Raw genomic sequence first — 23515 nt, 5'->3', positions numbered from 1 at the left:
CAAATACTGTTGTTCCAAGTGCCAAAATTAAATGAACTAATCATGATGCCACTGAAGATAGTACTTTTGCTGTATAAGGCTGAGGCATAGTGACAGTACTAAAAATACATTTCAACATATTACGTTAAGAAAAACATGATTTATATAAGGAAAGAAATGAAATTAACATATTTGCCTTTTTAGGCTTTTGTCCTGATTCTGCTCATTTTAATACAGGCTCTCAGAGTCACCTTGACTTTGACTATTTTATTTTTGCTGAAAAATGAACTTTTTCAGTTGTGTTAGATTACCATAAATGAGAATATCAAACAGTAACTAGAGCCACTCAGTAGTGGGAGTATAATTATCGTAGTGGCCTCATCAATCATTTGCTTCCCAACACTCTGTCTGGTCATGAGAGCAACAACTGTGGCTTTGTTCTACCTAGATGATGTTTGAATAAAGCCATTTCTGTTTTTATTCACTCAGATTTACAGTTTTTTCTTTGTATTGACATTAACCAGTGAATCTATTAGTTTCCATTACCAGCAGAATAACTAAAACTATAAATAGTTCTAATTTCTTTCACAAATCCATAGATACCGTTTATTGGATAGAACATCTGGGTAATCTTGTTTCTCCTCTGTCTTTAGGCAAAATGTATACTTTCTTAAGCTTGTCCTTTCATTTAGAAGAAAGAAAAAAAATCAACTTTTGCAACTCTGTTGACCTTAGATAACAGATAAATTGGGCATCTAATCATCTAGGAATCTAGATAAGGTGCCAAGTCACTCCATCAGATTTATAATACTGATGTAAAAAAAAAAAAAAAACCCACAGTATTATATTTCCTTGTTTGCTGGTTCTGCCAAAAACCAAAATATCATAAATACCATGGATATAATTTCTTTAACATCTGTCTTAATACTATAAAAAGATTAGGTCTTTTCTTCCAAGTGTAAAGCAAGCTGCCCAACACTAACTTAGAACACACTTATCATAGCCTAGCATATAAGCACGTTTTAGCAAGTTTTAAAGATGGTCTGTAGGAGTGTAATTATCTTGGACAACTGTTATACTATAATAACCAGTTTAGTATGTTACAACTCTCTTGGTGTAACAGACTGTGCGGTGATTACTATAACCCTCCAGGAGTTCTCAGAGGCAAGCACCTTAATTTTGGCAATGGTTGCAGCTCTTCAAGACTTTGCTCATCTCATCTGTGTTCTGTTTCTGCTTTGGTTCACACATAGGGTGTCCTCTAATGAACTCAGTTTTTCAGAAGAGTTAGAATCACTTGATTGTACTCTCCTTTCTTTTCAGTTCTTAAGTATACAAAGATGTGAGGTATTTTTTCCCCCGTATTCTGTGTGAACCTAAAATTGAATCCAGGCCAGGAACAGTGACTCTCATCTGTAATCCCAGCACTTTGGGAGGCCAACACAGGCAGATCATGAGGTCAGGAGTTCAAGACCAGCCTGGCCAGTATGGTGAAACCCCTTCTCTACTAAAAATACAAAAAAAAAAAAAACTAGCCATGTGTGGTGGCATGCACCTGTAGTCCCAGCTACTTGGGAGGCTGAAGCAGGAGAATTGCTTGAACCTGGGAGGCGGAGGTTGCAGTGAGCCCAGATTGTGCCACTGCACTCCAGCCTGGGCAATAGAGGAAGACTCTATCTCAAAAAAAAAAAACAAAACAAAAACGAAAAAACGAAAATAAAGAGAAAAAATGAATCCAAATATTAGATTTCTTAGTGAGGTGCCAAACTTAAGTATTTGGTAACTGAATTGGCTGAATTATTGACTGAAACTTTGGTTTTGTAAACAATCACGTAGAGATCTCTTTTGATTCTGCTCTATATATATGTTGAGATTTCTTCTTTTGGGTCACTGAATGTTTCTAGATCAGTAGGAACCCAGCCTTCTCTTCTATAAAAGCTTTAAATGGATTAAGGGAAAATATGGTATGCATTTTTAAAAGTCAGTGCAAAGCCAAGATAAATCACACACAATAAAATTAAAAGCATTATGTATTTTTTTCTTTTTGAGACAGAATCTTGCTCTGTCACCAAGGCTAGAGTGCAGCAGCATGATCACAGCTCACTGCAGCCTCAACCTCCCAGGCTCAAGCAATCTTCCCACCTCAGCCTCCTGAGTAGCTGGGACTACAGGTGCAAACCGGCACGCCTGGCTAATAAAAACGGTTTTTGTAAAGATGTCTCACCACATTGCCCAGGCTGGTCTCAAACTCCTGGGCTTAAGCACTCCTCTGCCTTGGCATCCAAAGTGCTAGGTTTACAAGTGTGAGTCATCATGCCCAGCCAAAAGTAATTTTTTATAGTTTTATACTTATTCCATACTCAAACTCTCCAGTTTTGAAAAATAAGTCCTTTATAGCTGGTTTGTCCAAGTTAGGATCCAGTTGTATCTAGCAATACAAACCCTGTATTGCTAGTGGTTATGTCCTTTAGAGCTCTTTAAATTTGATCTCCCTTGTTAATGTCATTGACTTGTTAGAGGCTGAACCTATTGATAAATGAGAATATTTATTTAAACTTAATTAAACATTAAATCTTTAAGTTTACTTAAATATTTAAGAATATCTCTTTACATTTATTCAGAACATTGTTACATAGCAAAAATTCTATTCAAATTTTTCCACGTTAAAAAAAAAAAAAGTTATTTACATCTTGTTGATTTAAACCAGGATCCAATCCAGAACCACAGGCTGCAGATGATTGTTAACCTGGAACAATTTGTTTTATTCATGTCAGTAACTTGTTGACAAGATGGAACTAGAGCATCTTGCAGAATGACCTCCCTTCTGGATTTGGTTCTCTATCCCTCTAACACTGCACTTGTCCAATATGGTAGCCACTAATCACAAACGGCTATTGGGCTTTTGAAATGTGCCTAGTCTGAACTGAGATGTGCTGTGAGTATAAAATATACACTGGATTTCTAGACTTAATACAAAAAAGGTAAAATATTTTATGAATAGTTTTTTACATTGATTACATGTTCAAATGATAATTAGGGTAGTATGGGTTAAATTATGTTATTAAAATTAATTTCACCTGTTTCTTTTTTTTTTTTTTTAATGTATCTACAAGTAAATTCTATCTGGCTCCCATTATATTTCTATCAGATTTAAAATAGCCAGGCATGGTAGCTCATGCCTGTCATCTCAGCACTTTCAGAGGCTGAGACAGGAGGATCGCTTGAGGCCAGGAGTTCGAGACTGATGAGCCTGGGTAACATAGGGATACCCCAACTCTACCAAAAAAAAAAAAAAAAGTTTTTTAATGTTTTAAAATTAGCCAGGCATGGTAATACACACCTGTGGTCTCAGCTATTTGGGAGACTGATGTGGGAGGATCACTTGAGCCCAGGAGGTCTAGGCTGCAGTGAGCTGTGATTGTGCCACGTACTCCAGCCTGGGTGAGAGTGAGACCTTGTCTCAAAAAAATAAGAAAGAAAAAATTGCTACCCACAAAGGGACTCTGCAGCAGTACCCTGACGTGTAATAGCACAAAGAACGTCAGTAGACTGAAGTGTTCCTTAGCTAGACTTTTGTAACATTTGGTTGCTGTGTACCAGCTAAATAATTTTCAGTGGTAGACCTTGCCTAGAGAATTTTAAGACCTAGTGTTCTACAACCCTGGCATAGTCTGGTAGATCCAGTAGATGAAACAGCTGCTACAGATTTTTAAATATCTCTGATAGCTGAAAGAGTTAAATAATATAAACCTGTCAATGCGCTACAAATGCTAATAACCCGGTGCTGCGGATTTATAAGTAAAGGACTATGTGAGCCAGTGCAAGTTCGTGCTTCATTTGTTTATATATTCATTCATTTGTTTTTAGTGTTGGAAAACCTTGGCCAGACAATTATCCCCGATTTGGGATCACTGGAAAGTCAGCATGATTTTCGAACCCCGGAGTTTGTGAGTACTACTCCTTTATCTTAAATTTGTATTTGCTAGCTAAGAGATTTTTCACGAAAAATTTTATGAAAAACTTTCTCATAAAAGTTTTTTTATGAATGCATTCCTTCCGTGGCTGTAGATCCTACATAGATCTTATGGCAGGGACTGTGCGTTCAGAGCTCTGGTATCTCTCGGGAATAGGTTGCTGAACTTGATTGTCTCGGCATCATGCTCCATATGTTTGTTCTTCATATTGTTCATGTAATTTTAAATGGGAATTCATTTTGTAATAAAATAGCATCTTGTTTCTGAAACTCCTGTTCCATTCATTGATACCATTGCTATCAGTATCTGTTGTTAGTAACTCTGGAAAATAGTCTCTAAGCATATACAGGTACATTGACCAGTGCCAGTCACTGGTAGCGAACGTAGTCTACTTTCCCTTTCATCCTGGAGCTTTCAGTAATACAACCTACATGTATCTCGCAGGGCTAGGAATATTCTGTCGGTTGTTTCTACCAGGAAGGGAGCTAAATGCTCCCACTAAATTGGACTGATTAAAGATTAGCCATGGTTCCTACCCTTAAGGAATTAAAAATCTTATTAGATGCTACTGTGATTTTATTAATGCCTTGTTTAAAGAAAATTAAGCACATAGGATGCCTTGTGCAAAATATCCTTACTACTAAATAGATTTTTATATTAGGCTCATTTGGAGAGGGGGATGGGAACAAGTGTTTCTGTGACTCATGTACCATATTATTGCACCAAATGTGTAGGAGAAACATGCCAGGATCTGCTTACATTTCCTGATTTTTGTCCCTGTTGCAAATGGCCTACCACTTTAGGAATGCATAAATCTTTTTTTATTTATTTTCAAAGTGTGATATACAATCGCTACTCTAGTAATTGGCAGAGCACAATTGTATTATTGATAAAGACCCAAAAAAACCTCATTATGTGCTTTTTCTGTTCTTGCTCACTCTTTATGGATTGCCTAGTCAATTCAACCAAGAGTAAAGAAACTAGAGTGCTCTGGACTGAAAAGGGATGGCACATAAAACTATCCACAATGCCGTTTTATTTCAAAGCGTGGGACTCCTGTGGTGTACTAGCAGATTGCCTACTGTGAAAATCACCTGGATATAATAGAAAGACGTAGTATTCAACGACTTTCCTATTATATTCAATAAGATTTCTGGTAAAGGGAAATTGTGAATGCCCACCAATATTCCTGCATCTTAAAGTAGCAGAGCAATTTTGTGGTTTTTCTGACTTTTGCAGTTAGAGACCAAAAGCAGAATTGACACAGACATTTCACATTTGAGTATAATACTGGTAGACACTCATGAAGCTGCCTTTTTTTTGTTGTTTTGTTTTTGTCTCCTTTTGTTGATACTCTTAAAGCAACATGTCTAATCTAAAAAAAAGTGTGTGCAACAAGGTGTTGGTGCGCCTGGTAAACCTATACATAGTTCACACCAATTTCCTATGTGAAAATAAAAGTATTTTCCTCAGGAACAACCTTGAGTGTATTGCAGTGTTGCAGACTGGCAAGTCTCTGCTGTGTTGTTGCCACAGATAAGGCAGATACACCGATAATCTTCCTCCACCTTCAGCATTAACTTCTTGAGTACCACACTTTCCTTTTCAAAGTGGAAGAAGACAGCTAGTCTAAGCTAGAACGACCAAGGGTGGAACTCCAGGCTCACAGAATACATTTACCTTATTGAAAGACTTGTTTTCACAGTGAATCTGAGAACACCCAAGCTGGAAGGAGATTCTTAGGCTAAATCCCCACTTTTTAATTTTTCACTCCCATGCTTACAGAATTACCGTGAGTCATATTGTTAGACTGCAGTGATGGCATTGGAAACTGTTAATCACATAGTCCTGTACGTGTGGTTGATACCAGATTTCTATGTCCTGCCTATTATCTTTCTCTAGTTTTGGGTTCATAACATATTCAGGAGAGAATCTGGGATTTTCTTGTGCTGCATAGATTTTCACACATCTGATGCTCATTAAGGCCACTTCTTTGTGTAACTGCTTGTGTTTTCTCCTTAGCATCAGCTTAACCAGTGTACTCCCAGTTCCACAGTAAACATAAACTGCTGTCTCCATGGTAAACAAACAGAAGGTGTAGAAGTGGTACCTTGAGAATAGGGTGCCCAGGGGAATCAAGCATTATATTTAAGGTCAGCTCTTTTTGTAGGCAGAAGCTTACAGCGTCAATGAAAATGGGTGGCTCCCATTGTATAGGCAGGCAAATGCCAGGACAAAATCAGGTAAGTTGATTCAAGCCACATTTTAAAATCAGAATTGGGTGTCATAGTACACACCTGGGAGCAGAAAGAATCCAAAGGCAAAGCAAAATTGAAAAAAGACTGAAAAGAGGAATAAAAGAAGCTGAAAAACCGATATTCTATTTTTCTCCATCTGGCATTTTGGAAAGTCCAACTGCAGTTTGCGGAGTTGAACCGAAATAAAGCAAAGCCTAGTTCATGTTTACTCAGGCCTTATCCTCAAATAGTTCAGATTTTAGAAGGATCAAGAGCCTAGTGTTTTTATACAATGGGGTGTATTTATAGAGTTTGGCTAACAGGGAGACTAAAATGCTTATCATTATTAGTCCATTTCCTTCAGAATTTCTGTTTTTCTTTCCTTTGAAAGGAGGCCTGAGAGAACATTACCAGTTGAATAGTCTTGGTCGCTGGCATCATAAGCACATTCAAGTTTTCCTTCACAGCTCAGGTGTCTCTAATGTGACTAGTTGGGTAAAGCCAGCACTGCTGTATATATAGTGTGCATAAATCACAGTGAAATATATGCTGCTGTGAACCTCCCACATGGCCTGGAGGCCACAGCCTACCTTGCTCTTGGCAGCGTCTTCAGTGGCTTCTTCTCTCGCTTGCTGCAGAGTTTGTCCATTGATTACCTGTCACCTGCATATTTGTGTTGCTCTTCTCCAGCTCCTGCTCCACTTTGCAGACTGAGGCAAGTAAGTTTAGCCAAACTATGCAAAAATGGTGAGTGGTAAACAGAGATGTGAACATAAGGTGCATGTGTTCTTGCTACCCCAAAGCTTATGAGGAACTGGGAATGTGTTGAAACTAGAAACTGATGTAGACACACTCCAAGGTAAGGTGGGTGTGTGGGTGAGAGTCCAGGTAAAAGGGACCTGGCAAATATTGGCATTAGAAAGTAACTTGATGATCTTGCTGTGGTGGGAAACTGTCTCAATCCTGGTTCAGTTTTTTGTTTAAGCACAATGAAATCAGTTTGATAACTTGTTTCATTAACATTTTATCATGAACATTTTCCCACACTGTTTTGTTTTCTCCAACATTGTTATTGTCTCTGACATTATTTGCTCAATATATTGATAAGCATAACTCATCCATTGTTACCTTGAAAGCAGTTAGTTCAAGGAGGATGTAGTCAGGAAAATGGTGGCATAGCCAGATGTTCTGGAACTATGTGAATGGTGACTATCATTTGGGTACATGGAAGAAAATAGATTAGGTGCATGATTACTCTGGGGAAGGGAATCGGTTAAAGTGAGGCTGGGAACTGAGTACCAGAGACTCAGATAACCTTGTAGAGTTCAGTCTTAAAAGTAGAGACTGCAGAAATAGGTCATGTGATTCAAACTGAGGATGGGGAGGTGTCCACATGGTGATGGAGCAGATAAATATTGTTCTGCAACGTGGTTGCATGCAGGATATCCCACACTTCCCCCCAGTTTGCCCAATCCCAGGTCTGGTTAAGAGCAAAGGAGATCTAAGGGGCAGTCATGGCTGGCCCATTAGACTTCAGGTTGATTCCAAGCCCCAAGGAGTTGAAAAAAAAAAAACTGGAGATGTAGGGGGAGCAGTAATGGTCAAGGCTATTTCTAGAAACCCTGACTCAGCTGACACTGACCCAGGAACTCAGATGGGCCAGTTGCCTGAGTACACATGGGCTGAGGGATGGGGTGTGGGAAAGGATTCTGACCTAGCAGTGGAGAATCTGCTTGCAGCAAGCGAAGATACTGCCATGGATAGAAATCAGGTTATGGTCAACATGAAAACACAAGGAAGGAAAGAGAAAGCCAAAGAATTATGTTTTATGGTCTGAGACTGACTAGTAATACCCCCATTTTCCAGCCTTTCTAGAACTCAAGGTTTATATATAACCCTACTGAGTTTTGAGAAGCTGGAAGATTCCTACTGCCTCTGATCTCATGCCAACTGAAGATGTTTTTCATTGCTTAGTCTCTACGAAATTTGGAATAAGTAATAAGAATTTGGGATGGCAAAAGAGTATTAGGTTTATAATAGGATAAATTAGGGAAGATGATGAGCAACCACAGGATTTAGAAAGGCTAAATAGAAAAATAGATTCAGGAAGATGAAGATTAAAGGGGAGCAAATATATGTCCCATTAATTAAGCATCACAGATACACAGAGAGAAGGAAGCCTGAAGAGTAATTATCCCCCTTTGAGATTTTGTGTAACTGACTCTCTTTTTGAGGGAAGATACTACTTTATAGAAAAATATTTTTGATTCCCTGAAATTCAATTTGATTATCTTCAACCATATGAAAACACGTGATCCCAAGGAAGAGTTAAAATATTAATTTACTAAAATATTCATTCGATATCTACTATTTTAGGTGAAGAAACAGAAAAAAAATCCCTGCACTTGTGGAGCTAACATTTTGATGGGGGAGACATAAAACACAAAATAAATGCGAGATAATCCTTTAGAGAAAAAGTAGGGATTATGTGTGTATATGTGGAGTGGGGGGTGACAGTTTTAAGTAGGGTGTTTAGGGAATATCTCACTGAGAAGTTGCCAAGTGAAAAAACCTCAAGGTGCTGCTGGAGTAAGCGCTTTGGAAATCTGGAGGAAGAGCTTTCCCGGCAGAAGGAGCAGCATAAACAGAGGCCTCGAGGTAGGAGAGTTGGTTAGATACATTTAAGGAAATGGAAGAACACTGTGGCTGGAGTAGAAAGATCAAGAGAATAATAGATATGAGGATTTCATAGGCCATTGTAAAGACTTTGGTCTTACTCTGAGTTGGGAAGTCATTTGAGGGTGAGCCCTTGGAGAGTAAACTGGCAGATTTTGAGCAGAGGAGCAACCTGAACTGACCTGTTTTCATAGGATCCCTTGGACTGTCCTGAGAATAGATTATGGAGGAGCACAGCAAGGGCAGAGAGACCTATTAGACTATCTCAGGTATCCAAGGGAGAGATGGTGGTGGGTTGGTCCTGAGTGTTATTATGGTGGTAGAGAGACATACTCAAATTCTGAATACATTCTAAGGGCAGAAGCAATAGAATTTGTTGACAGATCAAATGTGAGAAAGAGCAATCAAGGAATGACTCCAAGTTTTTGATCCAGAAGACTGTGGAAGGAGCAGTTTAGGGAGAGGATATGCAGGAGAAAAATCAAAATTCTGTTTTGGATATGTAAAGTTTGAGACATTCAGGTGGAGATGTCAGTTTACAGTGGGATATATGAACCTGGAGTAAGAGTTAAAGAGGGGGACCCAACTCCTGATCTGAGAGTTGTCAGCACAAAGGTGATGTTTAAAGCCATGGGACTGAATGAGAGCAGCGAGGAAAGCAGTGAGATAGAATAGAGAGGAGATGCTGGACTGAGCTTGGGGGCACCAGTGTTTACAGGTCACGGAGATGAGGAAAAATCAGCAGGACAGGCTGAGCCAGGAGGAGCCAATGAGGTGGGAGGAAAGTGAAGTGCTTTGGAAGCCAGGTGAAGAAAGTTATAAAGTAGGAAGGAATGACCAAATTCTGATGATGATGCAGAATTGACCATTGTATTTAGAAAGGATTCAAAACAGAATGGAAGAAGAGGAACTGGATACAGAGAATTTAGGTAACACTTTTGTGTCTGTGTCTGTGTGTATGTGTGTGTGTGTGTGTATATATATATGTGTGTGTGTGTGTGTGTGTATACACCGTGAAGAGAGTTTTAAGATGGCAGGAATTACTGTGAAGAGAGTTTTAAGATGGCAGGAATTACTGTTTGTCAGGTAGTGGGAGCAGTTCAGTAGGGAGAGAAAATCTGATGACACAAGAGTGAGAGGGAAGAATTACTGGTATAATGTCCCTGAAAGGGCAAGAAGGGAATCCTATCAGTAAGTGGAGGGATTGGCCCTAACTGTAGGGTCTGTTCCTTCTTAGAAGTAAGAGGGAAGCCAGCATATTGGGACACAGGTGAAATTAGTTCAATAGATTTGATAGTAGAAGATTGCTGAATCCTTTTCTTGATTGGTTTTCATTTACCAGTGAAATGGAAAGCAAGGCATTAACTAAGATTGAGGGAAAGGGGATCTGAAGAGAGGAGAAAGGGGTGAGACGCTCATCTGGAAGAGTGGGAAAGTGAATGCACTGGGGAAATGGAATGTCATTGCTGGCAGTGATGAAAGCCTACTCAAGGGTAGGGATCATGGTCAAGGTTAGGTGGTTGTGTGTTTTTCCCATTCAAGTCCAGCTTTGGGGAGCAAGTGTAGAATAGATACAGTTTGATTTAACCAATTTGGAGAGAGAGCGAGCAGGCTAACTGGAGAAACCTGGAAAAAGTTCTAGGCTTTCTGGGCTGGGGCCAGGGCCTGTGTGGGGCTGACGATCCTGAATTTATAGTCCTACCACGCTGCCCTGCTGTGTGGCTTTCTCCAACATAATTCAGACAGCGAGAATGCAGATAGCAGCCTTCAGCCAGAGTTGGGGCTTTGTAGATGGGCATTATGGAGTGTACAGTATTGGCAAGATGTCACTGAAACAGTGAGCTCTGGAATGTGGCCCTAAAGATGGAAAGAAGGGAAGAAAGAAGAGGGTCGGCAGATTGATTAGAAAAAGTCAAGGGGCCCCTGGGGTCTTGTGAAATGAATAGGTGATATAGTTGTGGTTAGAAAGAGGGATTCTTAAATAAGTCCTTTTTGAATATTTCTTAAATAAATGCTTCTTGAATTTTTCAGGATGGCAAGGGCCAGGGTAGGACTATGGCATTACTGCATGAAAGGGAGAAGGTGACTGGCAGTAAGAAGTGATGCCACTGAGGGACCAGAGTGCATTGGTCATGTCGTGTCTCTGGATGCATAGTGGAGAAGAATATGTGAGCCCGGAATCAGAATTTCAGCGAACCAGGAGCAGCAGCTGGGATTTTGGAAATGATAGACTTTAGGAAGCTTTGGGGTTGTATTCTATTCACATGGACCTGAAATGAATTTTCTTCCAAGAACATTGAGGAGTAATGGTCTGGAAGTGGCACTTGGGAAAAAGAACATTAATCTTCTTTGCCCTGAGGTGTGAAAGGTATGAGAGAATCAGAGCCAGCTGCCCACAGGTCTACAAATTTTTGCTTGCAAGTTTTGTCTCAAAGTGGGTTCAAAGATCTATTTTCACCTTTTTTTTTTTTTTTCCTTGAGTAGTCCAGACTTTGTTTTGGTTATTTCTGAATCAACTGAATTGGTGTTGGGGCTATTGAAAAATATTTTGGTCTATTTTATGGTCAATCCAAGACCTTTCTGGCTAATCCCAGAAACCCAACTAAAGTCCCAAGATCTGCCCACACACTCCCAGATCTTCAGGATCAGAAAGTCGGGGAATAAAGCATTTTAATAAGTCAAACATTTTTTCACTTGGACTTACACTCTTTTGCCTTCTATAAACAAAGAAATATGATGACTTTGCCTTGTGTCTTTGGCCATAAGCTTGCCAAACTAAAAAAGAAAAGAAACTCAACCAAAAAAGAAAACCAAACAAAGGAATATTCATTTGGCAAAAGGACTCTGAAAAGGGGGAAATGAGATCAGAGATAAACTGACTAGTAAGAATTGCTAAATTGGCCCATTTGCTGTGGTAGGAATTCACATGGCATTTCAAGGTTGAAAGCTTTTTGTGCATTCAAGAACAGAAGGTGATGGAATGTGCATTTTTGTCTGAATATGGAGGAATATTTATTTGCTCTGTGTGGCTGATTCAAAAGCTAAATTCATGGATTTGTTAGGATTAGGGAGTATGAGCAAAAGTGAAGCAGTTCAACATGCGAAGATGTCATTTAGAAATTTTTTCAGAGTCACTTCTTTGGAATATAGAATGTTATTTTCTCAGAGAAACAGTCATAAATGGTGATTAAGTTGCTGGGCCCAGTCAGACAAGACCTGCTAAAGCCAATTTAACTCAGAAGGCTAACAAATGATCATTCTGTACTAATAATCCTCTTGAACACTCTAATCTTATTTTTTCCATTCTTAGCCTAAAAACGTGAGTGTAAAATGAAAGTCCTCCCTCAGTAAGTCAAGACTTGTGAAAAAATGCTTAGCATGATCAGAGAGACTGATTGATTTTTGAGTTATGTGAGATGATGAAGAAGCAGTGGTTGGCCCACAGTTTAAGGAAGTCAATTTAACTGTATGAGATGAATGAGAAAACAGCTTACTAGCTTCTATATTACTTTTGTCTTTTCTGCTAATGAAAGTGGACTTTAGATTGATAATGGTTAAAGGTCTGGTGAAGTCTACAGAAGCTCATGCTGCCCAAGAATATTTTAGAAAGGAGTATAATTGTTCCAAATGAGTTAACCAGGGTATTAAAAGCACTTGTAGATTTGCTTTGGGAAGTGCAGCGGTCGTCTCGAGGTGATACAGGGACTGGGACAGCTGCCAGAACCTAGTGGGGCAAATGTGACAGTTCTCCAAAAGGGGTGAAGTTAGGGTAGAAGTTGGGCATAGGCTAAATTCTCATAAATGGAGACACTGGAGCTGGAGCACTAATCTCCATATTCCAGATTGAGATGTTTAAGAGATGGTTTGTGAATATTAGAAAAAAGGTCATTAGGAGCCAACATGATGAGTTCAATAAAATAAGTCATCCCAAAATGAATACATTACTTTTTTTTTAATGGAGGTTATTAGACTGACAGAATAGGAGAGCGCCACAGACATTTTTATGTGTTTTGATTTTAGCAAGATGTGTGGGAAAAAATGTATTTAAGTACAAAATGAAGAAATGTGTGCCTGTTGACAGCATGCTTATCTGGGCAATTGTTCTTAAAACTGTGGAATAATGGATGAAAATCAATTTCTAGAGGAGACAAAAATCAATATGAATTAAAGTAATTCCTGCCCCTAATTCATAAATATCAGCTGTTTAAGTAATCAGCTGTTTAAGTAAAGAGCATAAGAGCAGAGAATAATGATGAATCACATGAAATGACTGGGTATTCGGTTAATGAAGCTCCATGTGAATTGAGCATGTGATAACAATGTCAAAAGGTTAATGAAAATCTAGGTTGCGTTTGTACCTGTGTCCAGACTAAAGGAAATACTCGGCTTTTCCTGCTCAGTATTGGTAAAGCTACCTCCCATTCTGAGTGCTGACTTTAAAGGGGAGCATGTTGAGAAGGAATGATCAGCATGGTGGAAGATCCTGATATTTAGGCGAGAACATGACAGCAACATTTCAATATTTGTCAAGAGTAATTGGTGGATGGCATTGCAAAATGTAGCATTAAGACCCATGAAGTATATATGAGCAACTAGATTTCATTTCAGTAGGAAGACGTTCTCATAATTAAAATACCTCACACCTTGGAGGAGATGAAATACAGATGAAATGGATAACAGTCTAGCATGGAGATAATGAATGCCTGAACCAGGCCATGTCAGTGGGACATGGCAATTGGCAATTTCTAATTGATTGACTTGGTAACTGATAGAAAGTGGGGAATGAGGGAAAAGGAGGTTTCTGTGACATCTCACCCCACTGAGTTTTATGCAGTTCGTTAATGTATCTGCATTGCTCCTTTTTTGTTTTTTTCCTCATGTAACATATTAGCAGCAGCCAAATGATGTAATTCCTTTCTCCATATAACAGTGTTTATTCCACCTGGTTTTATTCCACTATTTCCAGAAATCCTTAGCTGTAAAATGTCTTGTGAATTCCCACCCCACAAAGTATCACATTTGAAATTCAGCAAGCTATCTGTTATCTGGGGAATGTCAAAATTAATTTGACAAAAACATGGGTGAGGAAAGCAGGGAGGCCTGGGCATTCTGACCAAAGATGTGATATCGGTATTTACCATGGAACTCATTTGATTATATATAAGTCATCTAGAAGTATAATCACAATAATGGCCAGGAAAGCCACAGAAGCAAAATAATTGAGTTAAAGTTGAGAGTTTGCTGGCAAATAACCTCATTGTCTCATGACCTAAAAAGCAGCATGGATGTAAAATGTTGTAATAAAAATTTAAAGAGAAAGACAGAACTTGGTGGGAATGTACACACGATGTGAATTCACAAGACTCCCAGAATATTGAAAAGGAGAGACCAGTGGGATTTCAGCTTATGCCATCCCTCCCGTATTTTGAACTCTTGATTAATTTGGAAGGCTGAAGGGCTTTGGAAAGATGATTTGAAATCTTTTTATTTCTGAGGTCCCATTAGTTAACTGTAGCTTTCCTTATTTTAATAAATAATAATAAAGTGCATTTTTACTATGAGTCTCAAATGTATTCCTCAAGTCTGTCTCTGGTAAGAAACTATAAATACACTTTTACCCAGAAAACTCTTAATGGCTTCTTGAAAAGGAAAAAGCATTTACAGCTCCTTCTTCCGAGTCACTCTTCAAAATGTAGAATAATATGACCTGACGGATTATAATAACTCCCAAACAGCATCTTCATTGATTATAATGGGCAAACCAATAATATGGATCTTTAGGATATTAGCATGTATTGCAATATATCAAATCAAGACCATACTTGTAGCTGGAATAAAATTTGATTGCAAATTTGTGTGTGTTGATTTTAGCAGGATGTGTGGAAAAAAATTGTAGATTTTTTTCCTGACTTCCTTAAAATTAAAACAAATAATGAAAATTTTGACAGATCATTCAGTGATGCTAGTGGTGTCACTACCATTTCATGTACTTTCGTCTGCCTTAAGTGTTTTTAAAAAGCAAATATACTATCTGTAAAATATGAAGGAAGAAGATTAAAAAGAGGTGAATTAGATGAGGTACTTCTGAGACTTTGGAAGTGTTTTTACTTATTTTTAATTTTCCTTTTTTGTAGGTGAAAGCCATTTTAAAAGGTTCCCCTCCTAGGAAGTTGAACATAAGATGGACTCCAGGGAATTAGAAGCCCTATCTTTCCATGAAACCCTGCTCTCAGGCCTCTGTGGACAAGTCACTTTTCCTTTTAGAACCTGTTTTCTCATATATAAAAAGCAGAAAGATCTGCAGTAGATATCCTCACTGGGGTGTTGTTCAGCGACTGCATGGTGACTGAGAAACATTTTAGCTATCTTAAAATGATGTTCATGATAATATAGTGAATAGTCTTATCTAACACTTATGGATGCTTGTAGTTGGCTAAGCACATTACAGGGAAAGGACTAGCTAGGATTGAAAAGGCCACAGCCCTACATTACTCAGCCCTGCCATACCCTGTATCATTCCCTTTCAAATGAAATCAGAGTGTGTTGGCATCAGGAATTAGTTCTATTCTTAGAAGATCAGGCAAGAGCCTTGATGACTTGTGCCTCTGAGAAAGTACAGTTACAGACACTTAAGTACCTACCAAATTATCAACAGGTTGAGAATTAATCATACCCAGCAATATTATAAAATACCAACAGCACAACCTATCAATAAATATGTTGAGCACTCACACATGTTATATAATTTTCAATGAACTAAAAATAGACTATTTAAGTTATGTACTATTCTGAATATAAGCCACTATTAGCTTCACTAAATTTTGGAGTAAAATTTTCGTTCAGTGTATATTAATCAGTACGCTTAGAGAAATACAAAGCAGTCTATCTCAGCATTTACCCACAGGGCCAAGAGTGAGCAGACTGTTCACCTCAGTCTCCTGCATTGTCTTATTGTCTGACAAATGTTAGTTGTGCAGTTGATGCTGATTGGTTGATTGAATGAAAGACTATAAGGCAGTGTGTAGTGTTTGATGAGTTCTGTTAGGCACTTAGGAAGTGCTAGAGGAATTCAGTTAGGGCTGTAGTTCTCACCCCTGGCTGTGCATCAGAATTACCTAGATCGTGCTTTTGAAATCTGAAGGCCCAAGCTCCACTTTCATGTGCTTATCTTGGTTTTAGTAGAACCTGACTGTGTTTATATAACATTTAAAAGATGACTATAATGTACACCCAGGTTTAAGAATCATTGCCTTAGAAAAATCAGGTTTGGGCTGGATGCCTATAATCCTAGCATTTTGGGAGGGTTAGATAAGAGAATTGCTTGAGCTCAGGAGTTCAAAACCAGCCTGGGCAACATAATGAGACCTTATCTCTACCAAAAAAAAAATTATAAATGTATATATACACACACACACCACACACATATATACATATATACACACATATATGTGTACATATACATGTTTATCTACCAAAAATATACACATATATGTGTACATATACACACATATCTGTACATGTACATATATGTGTGTATATATATATATAAAATCAGGTTTGTATTTTTGAAGGAAGTGGTGTATAGCTCAACCTTGAAGACTACATTTTGGTAGATACTGAAATCTGTGCCAGAATCTAGATCAGTCAGGATTTTACCAGTTCTTTTGACTGACCTCTGGATAACGCCCACACAGATAATGGAGAATAATCTCCTTTACTTGAAAGTCACCTGATTCTGAATGCTAACCACATCTACAAAATACCTTTACAGCAACACCTCGATTTGTGTTTCACTGCATAATAAATGAGTACGATAGCCTAGCCAAGCTCATACATAACTATCACAGTTATTACAGAAGGGTGTCCAAATAGCATTACATGAACATATCAATGAAGATGGAAATTAGTGGGGTGTGCCCAGTTTGCATTGAGTCTAGAGCTGATCTTGGGAAGTGAGAGAGAGGATGTTGGAAAGATAATGTGGAATGTAGAAATGTTGTACTAAAGAGTTTGGGCTTTTGAGCTGAAGAGAGAAAGCAACGCTGTAGCAGTGCTGTCCAACAGAACTTTATCTCATGGTGGAAATGTTCTGTCTCTGTGCTAACACGATAGCCACTGACCACACTTGGGTATGGAGACAACTCGTGATGCAGCTATTGAGGCCAAAGAACTGAATTCTATTAATTCTTATTCATATAATTTCAGTAGCCATGTGTGGCTCATGACTACTGTGTTGGAAAGCACCACTGCAGAGAGAGTATTCTGGTGGGAGGACGTATGATAAACTGGGGGAGAAGCAACGTGCAGGCAGTCCAGTTAGGAGATGACCATAATAGTCCCAGTGGGGACTGGGCAGAAGCAGGGAATATGGAAAGGAGAGTTGGGGGTGAGGGAGAAGCAAATCAAAGATAATCTTACATTGACCATTTCTCTTTCTGGCCACTTCTCTGCTGTTTCACTTCCTGCCCTACGTCACCCAAGCACTTCCTATCCCTTAGATTCCTCAGAGCTGAGCCCCACTCATCTTTTCTCACTCTCTCTCCTTCTCACACTCACTTCCTCAGCTTCCATGATGAGCTCTATGTTGACAACTCCCAAGTTTATCCTTTTCTTAAATCTTTCCTCTCAGCCCTGCATGCTGATACTGCCACATAGAAACCGCAGGGACTTAGTCTTTCCCTGCTAGTCTTTTTTTCTCTTTCAGTTCTCTGAATGTTGATAAATGTAATCATCATCCTTTCAGCTTCTCAAGCCAGAAGCCTGAGGCTCTTTGACACCCTGTTGATAACTGAGGCTCTCTCAGCCCCATCCAGTTAATTAACAGGGTCTGCTGATTCTAAGTATAAATTATAGCTTCAATCTGTCGCTTACTTCTCATCTCCATTGCTCACCTCCTCAGGTAGGCTCCACCTTTCTTCCCTGGACTCATAGTCTTCCCATTACCACTTTTGCCACCTACTGAGCTGTTCTCCAAATAATTCCTTTAAAAATAAAAATCAGATTTATTTATTTCTTTGATGTGTAATGGAATTTTCTTCCCCTGTTAATTTATCTGCTACATTACAGAATGTCACAGGATAAAGGGTTAATTAATTTCAGTTAATTTATTTAATAATATTTATCCATTTAATGTTCCCATAGCCCTGTTGAGCAGATACTGTTGGGAAATATCACTAAAAGGATGACACAGTCTATGTCCCTTTGAGGCATATATTCCAGTGAGAAAGACAGACATTAATCAAATAATTACACAAATAACTCGACAATTAAAGTTGTGAGAAGTGACATTTAAGGAGAAGTACAAGGTGTGCTGTGAGCATATAAGGAGTAAACCTAAGCTAGCTGCGAGGGAAGCTTAGGTTTACTAAGCTTAGGGAAAATCTCCATGAAGAGGAAAGGGAGCAAAGGAGATTCTAGGAAGAGGGAACTGCATGTACAAAGATAGGAGGGAAATACTTTTCTTCAATAGAATACAATTTAAAATGTTAATAGAATATAGAAACTGACAACTGCATTTGGATGGAATGGAGTTGTGAATTTTCTGAAACAGACTTAGTCTGTTACCACCTCATTATAAAACTTGAATAAAATGGTTTTATTAAATACTTTTACATGTTACCTCAAGTTAATTCAATAATCTGTTGGCTCACTTAGGTGTTACAGATTAAAAGTAAGTATTTTTTCCTTCAGTGTTATATTCCCATTAAGATGATATATGTACATAAAAATATATGACATATATGTATTATACTATTATAACATGATGTAAAATTAAGAGTCAAAGTGGTATAAAAAACCAGTTCTAAATTTTTAATATTCTTACACTTCACACTCTAAATAGAAAAGTATCGACCTCAGAGTTTTCTTTTTAATGTGGATTTATCTGTTGATATCTACTAATTAGAACTTAAAACTGAGAAATTTAAAAATATGTATTCATGTAAATACAACCAATACACATTAATGTAAATATGCAGAATAACTCTTATAGTAAGAAGGGTGTCATTTTTTGTACATTTTGCAGATCTCTTTAAGAAAAGACAGCTGGATTCTTATATCTGTTTCTGCACTTAAAAGTTGCAATATATTGTTTTGGTTGAAGTACATGAAGATGATTCAGTCTTACATAGACAAGTAGTCAGATAAAGGAAGCATATTTTAAAGCCTTTTCAGATAATTGAAGATGTTCTTCTTGGATTCCACAATAAAACTCAACAAGTGGTAATTTATAAAGGTTGGTTGCAATGTGGAATGTTGAAACTGTATTAATGAATTTTCCCTACATGAAAAACTTGCCTTGCGTTTGAAGGGAACTTCACCCAAGCATGATTTTTGCCACCATGCTTAGGTCAGTTGGGAGATATCGATTCACTAAGTTAAGTAGATTTTACAAATGTTTACTCATTTCATTATATGATATGAAAAAAATCACATTTGTTAACATTACCTTCAATCTCAACAGAAAAGTCGTTGACTATTAGGAAGCTGTCAAATTCACAGTGGTGAATTTAATTGTCCTAAATTCTAATATTTGGTTGAAAACTTGTATTTTGTCACTAACAGTAAATGTTGTCAGTTGTTTTCCATGAAATGACAGTTGCATGTTGTTCATTTTCGAGAAAGTATCTGCTAAATATTCGTCTGTGTAACCAAATTTTGTGTCAGTCATCTGTCAAGTAAAAATGGTATTCTGTGAGAAAGAAAAAAAAGGCAGTTTTAACACACAACTCAAAAATCCTGCAATCCCTTTCCCTTGAGACAATCATCATACTTCTGTGTGCAACGGAAGTGCTGAATGGGTACTTCCATTTCTTCCCACAGAATATTAAAAAGACGTTTACTCAACACTCAAGATTTAGTAAAGTTAGTACTTATTACCGCTCCATCAAGAACATTCTTAAAGGAAGTGACAACTTGCTTTTCTCACTGTGAGCATGTGGTGGTAAAGAATGCCTGCTCGTCCAGTCTGGTGCCAATGTGGAATTGTGCTAAGGTGCTGGCAGTTTTACCCACCATGACTTTTGCACCATCACTGCATATGATAATGCAGTTAGAAAGGCAAATAGCATCTTAGTATTATAAAAATGGTTTTGACCCTGCAGGTCTCCCAAAAGGATCAGGAAGCCTCAGAGGTCTATGGAACACACATCCATTGGCACAGAGGGTGGTACAAGAAGAGAGAGAGAAACATGAACCCAAGTTGGTAGGAAGGCTTCCAAGGAAGAACTGAGCTGGACCTTAAAGGAGAGTTAAGATTTGGATAGGTGGTAAGGAGTTGGTGGTTAGGAGAGGGGGAGGGGATTTCAGGACAGAGAAACCATGGGAGCAAAGGAGTAGAAAGAGGAAGGACCATGACGTAGTCAAGAGACTGATGAGAAAGATAGTTGGGTTGGAAGGTTAGGAATGGGGAGTAATAGTTTATAAAATGTGGCATATAATCAGATTATAAGGCATCCAAAAAGTTTGGACTTCCTCTAGAGGTTGCTAGGAGTAGCTAATGGTTTTTGAACTCTTCTGTGACTTGCTGAGCATATTGGTTTAGGAACATCCTTCTGGTGGCAATGTAAAAGGTAAACTGGTGAACAGGAGGAACAGATGCAAGGAGACCAATGGGGTGTTAATTGTAACCTCATTAGTAGGGGTCAAGAGCACAGACTAGAACGATGGCAATAGATGGAACAAATTGAAAGCTAAACTAGCTGCCTCAGAGGTGGAGGCAATAGGAGAACTAAAGATGAAAAAGTCAAAGGTCACCTATATTTTATATTGCATAACCCCAATTGCTTGCCAAGGACATTGTCTATTAGGGAAATGTAAAAAAATTGGGTGCTTTTATATATGGTCCCACATAAAGCTTTATCATTCCAAAAAATCAGAGTGCTTCCTTTTTTTCCGATAGCAGGACTATATCATTGAACATATTTTCCTTTTGCCTTGCTGCCAAGAGGCTTTGTGCTAGTTTGCATGTTAAGATCACAACAACTACAATTGTCTCAGTGGTTAGTACATTGTCTTCCTCCTACCTTCTCTGGCTCTGATTCTGTTTAGCATTCTTTAATGGTATTGCATTTATTCTTCTTGACGCCAGATGTCTTACCTTTTCTTTTGAAAGAGGCTAGGAGAAGAGGTAGAATACAATTTAACAGCCCTTAACATATTTTATTCTTTTGTGGAATAAGGCCCTCCTCTTTATCACACTTTACTCGGAACCTGAAGAAAGACTAAAAGCCTCTGATGTCCAAAACCAAAGCACTACTCTGTAATTTGAGAGAATTTCAACAGATTCAGTTAATCTGGTTGCCCAATCCAAAGCATGTAAGAAGCAGCAGGTAATAGGGTAATACAACACCTATTAAAGACAGGTCAATTGATAGCTAAAAGAAGTCATCCCTGATCATCTGAGAAACAATAGAGAGAAGAAGCAAGATGCGGGTGGAAGTTTCTGATGATTATAAGCTATGTGAATGCACCCAACGCAGGTAGTAATCAATAAAAAACTGCTACCTGTTAAGGTAGAGAATACCATTGTGAAAGCTCACATTTATTGAGCTTTTACTATATTCCAGGTTTTGTGCCATTGCCTTGCATCTATCATCTCACTTAATCTTCACAATAACTCTGCCTTTCTATGATTTTCCCTTTTTACAAATGAGTCAATTTAGTTTTAAAGAGATACAATATACACACAAAGGCACGTGGCTAGTTGTACGTGGCACAGTTAAGACTTGAAGCTAGTAGCTCTGCCAGATACCAAAGTCTGTGTTCTTTATTCTCATTTCGGACTCTTCATTTACTTGCTAAATAATAATAGCTTATATTCAATATCCTCTTTTAGGAGAGTTTTGTAAGGTTTTATTTATTTACTATCTATAGTCAGCTGAAAACATTTTTGCCCCACTGTGTTTTTGTTTTTTTTGAGATGGATTTTCACTCTCATTGCCCAGGCGGGAGTGCAACGGTGTGATCTCAGCTCACCACAACCTCTGCCTCCCGGGTTCAAGCAATTCTCCTGCATCAGCCTCCCAAGTATCTGCGATTACAGGCATGCGTCAGCACGCCCGGCTAATTTTGTACTTTTAGTAGAGACGGGATTTCTCCATGTTGAGGCTGGTCTCGAACTCCTGATCTCAGGTGATCACCCGCCTCAGCCTCCCAAAGTGCTGGGATTACAAGCGTGAGCCACCACGCCCAGCCTGCACCACTGTTTTAAATGAGACATTTATTTTTTTAAATTGTGTTTTGGAAACATCTGTGCATGCCTGTTTCCACACCACAAAGAACAGCCATTCTTGTAAACTGCTTTTTGAGTTAAAGGAAGAAAAGTAATAGCTACATAAAACATGAATCAACTGGTAGAAATTGTTACAATCCTTTGCTTTGCTGGGCACTAGGTACTCTGATTTGTTTTTCTTCCTCTAGCTTTGAATGAAGTTGCAAACATTGATTTCCAGAGCAGTCATCTGAGATCATGGCCCAGGGGTACACATGACATAACCGGTTGACTAGGGAGTTACAGATGATGACAGCACTCTTGTGTAGCTGAAAAGCTAAAAATAGCCCAGGGCAGTTCCAAGACTGGAAATGGAAGCCTACTGTAAAAGATGAGTTCACCAAAGAAATTGTACCAGGAGAAACCCGTAGGTGACTTTCAAACACATGTCACTATGTGAGTGACAGATTGTAACATTAAGGGAAGCTGCAGAAGAATTATCTGAGAACCTAGTAAAGAACCCAAGACTTCCTACTTTGGTTGTGCCCCCAGTTACACCTTATTTATCATCTTCATCTCAGCTTCAGTCTGAGTAGCTATAGCTTAAAATTTGAGGGACTGCTAACCTGACACAACTGTCTACTAACTTGACACAAGTCACCTGTGACACAGGTGACTTAGATAAGGGGGGCAATTCACATCTATCGATTTTGTGACTGGGAACCACCAGTATTTGTGAGTTGTGACCAGTTTTGTGGTCTAAGAACCAAACATAGATAAGCTAAAGATAGTTGAAGTATAGTTAATTAAGAAGACTCAGAGGATGGGTGGAAGGGAACATACAGTTATAAAGTCAAGCTGCATTTGTTGTTCCATAAAACTAAGCATCTTCAAGTTTGTGGATAGAACATTGTGAAAGTTCATTAAATCATAAAGAATCTGGTTGTAGCAATATTATTTGGGTTCCAACTGAATCCAGAATATAAGATTGGAGCTATTTCTTTAAAAGTTCAGAAATGTAATTCAGGACAACTCTCTTGTCTACGTGGAAAATGTACAGATCATTCTTCCTCAGGAGATGGTACAAACTGAAAATGCTCACAGGGTCAAAAAAAGCTTGAAGTAAGCATGGCTGGATATTAAATCCACAGTGGATATTAAAGCAAGATGCCTTGAGGATATTGGAACCTTAAGAGGTTAACCTCTAGAGGATAATCATTCACTCTCACAAATATCCTCTTTTACCACCTGTCTTATTATATCTATATGTTGAAATGCTTTACTGGGAATATCTTAAAGTTTGATCTCTCTTAAGAGATCTCTCCTAAGAAAAATCTTTCTTTTACCAGCATTACCACTTCCAGATGAGAACAGTGCAAATGGATGATGGTTTCTTCTAGAAAAGGAGAGTGTAAAAACAACCCCTATAGGCATTTTCA

The 23515-nt window shown here is 38.4% G+C and overlaps 1 protein-coding gene across 5 annotated transcripts in view; it reads left to right on the top strand.

Annotated features, from left to right (window-relative positions):
• ANO6 (anoctamin 6) overlaps nt 1-23515 on the top strand; it is a 236138-nt gene that overhangs the window by 88379 nt on the left and 124244 nt on the right. For all 5 annotated transcript variants that reach the window (XM_011936066.1, XM_011936064.1, XM_011936063.1 and 2 more), the window contains one exon: nt 3847-3926. In XM_011936066.1, coding sequence (XP_011791456.1) covers nt 3847-3926 — 80 coding nt within the window. The remainder of the gene's footprint in view (nt 1-3846; nt 3927-23515) is intronic.

The sequence above is a fragment of the Colobus angolensis genome, unplaced genomic scaffold (assembly GCF_000951035.1).
Source record: "Colobus angolensis palliatus isolate OR3802 unplaced genomic scaffold, Cang.pa_1.0 Scaffold150, whole genome shotgun sequence".
Lineage (NCBI taxonomy): Eukaryota > Metazoa > Chordata > Mammalia > Primates > Cercopithecidae > Colobus > Colobus angolensis.
The sequence above is the reverse complement of the archived record's forward strand: the minus strand, read 5'-3'. Positions and strand labels throughout refer to the sequence as shown.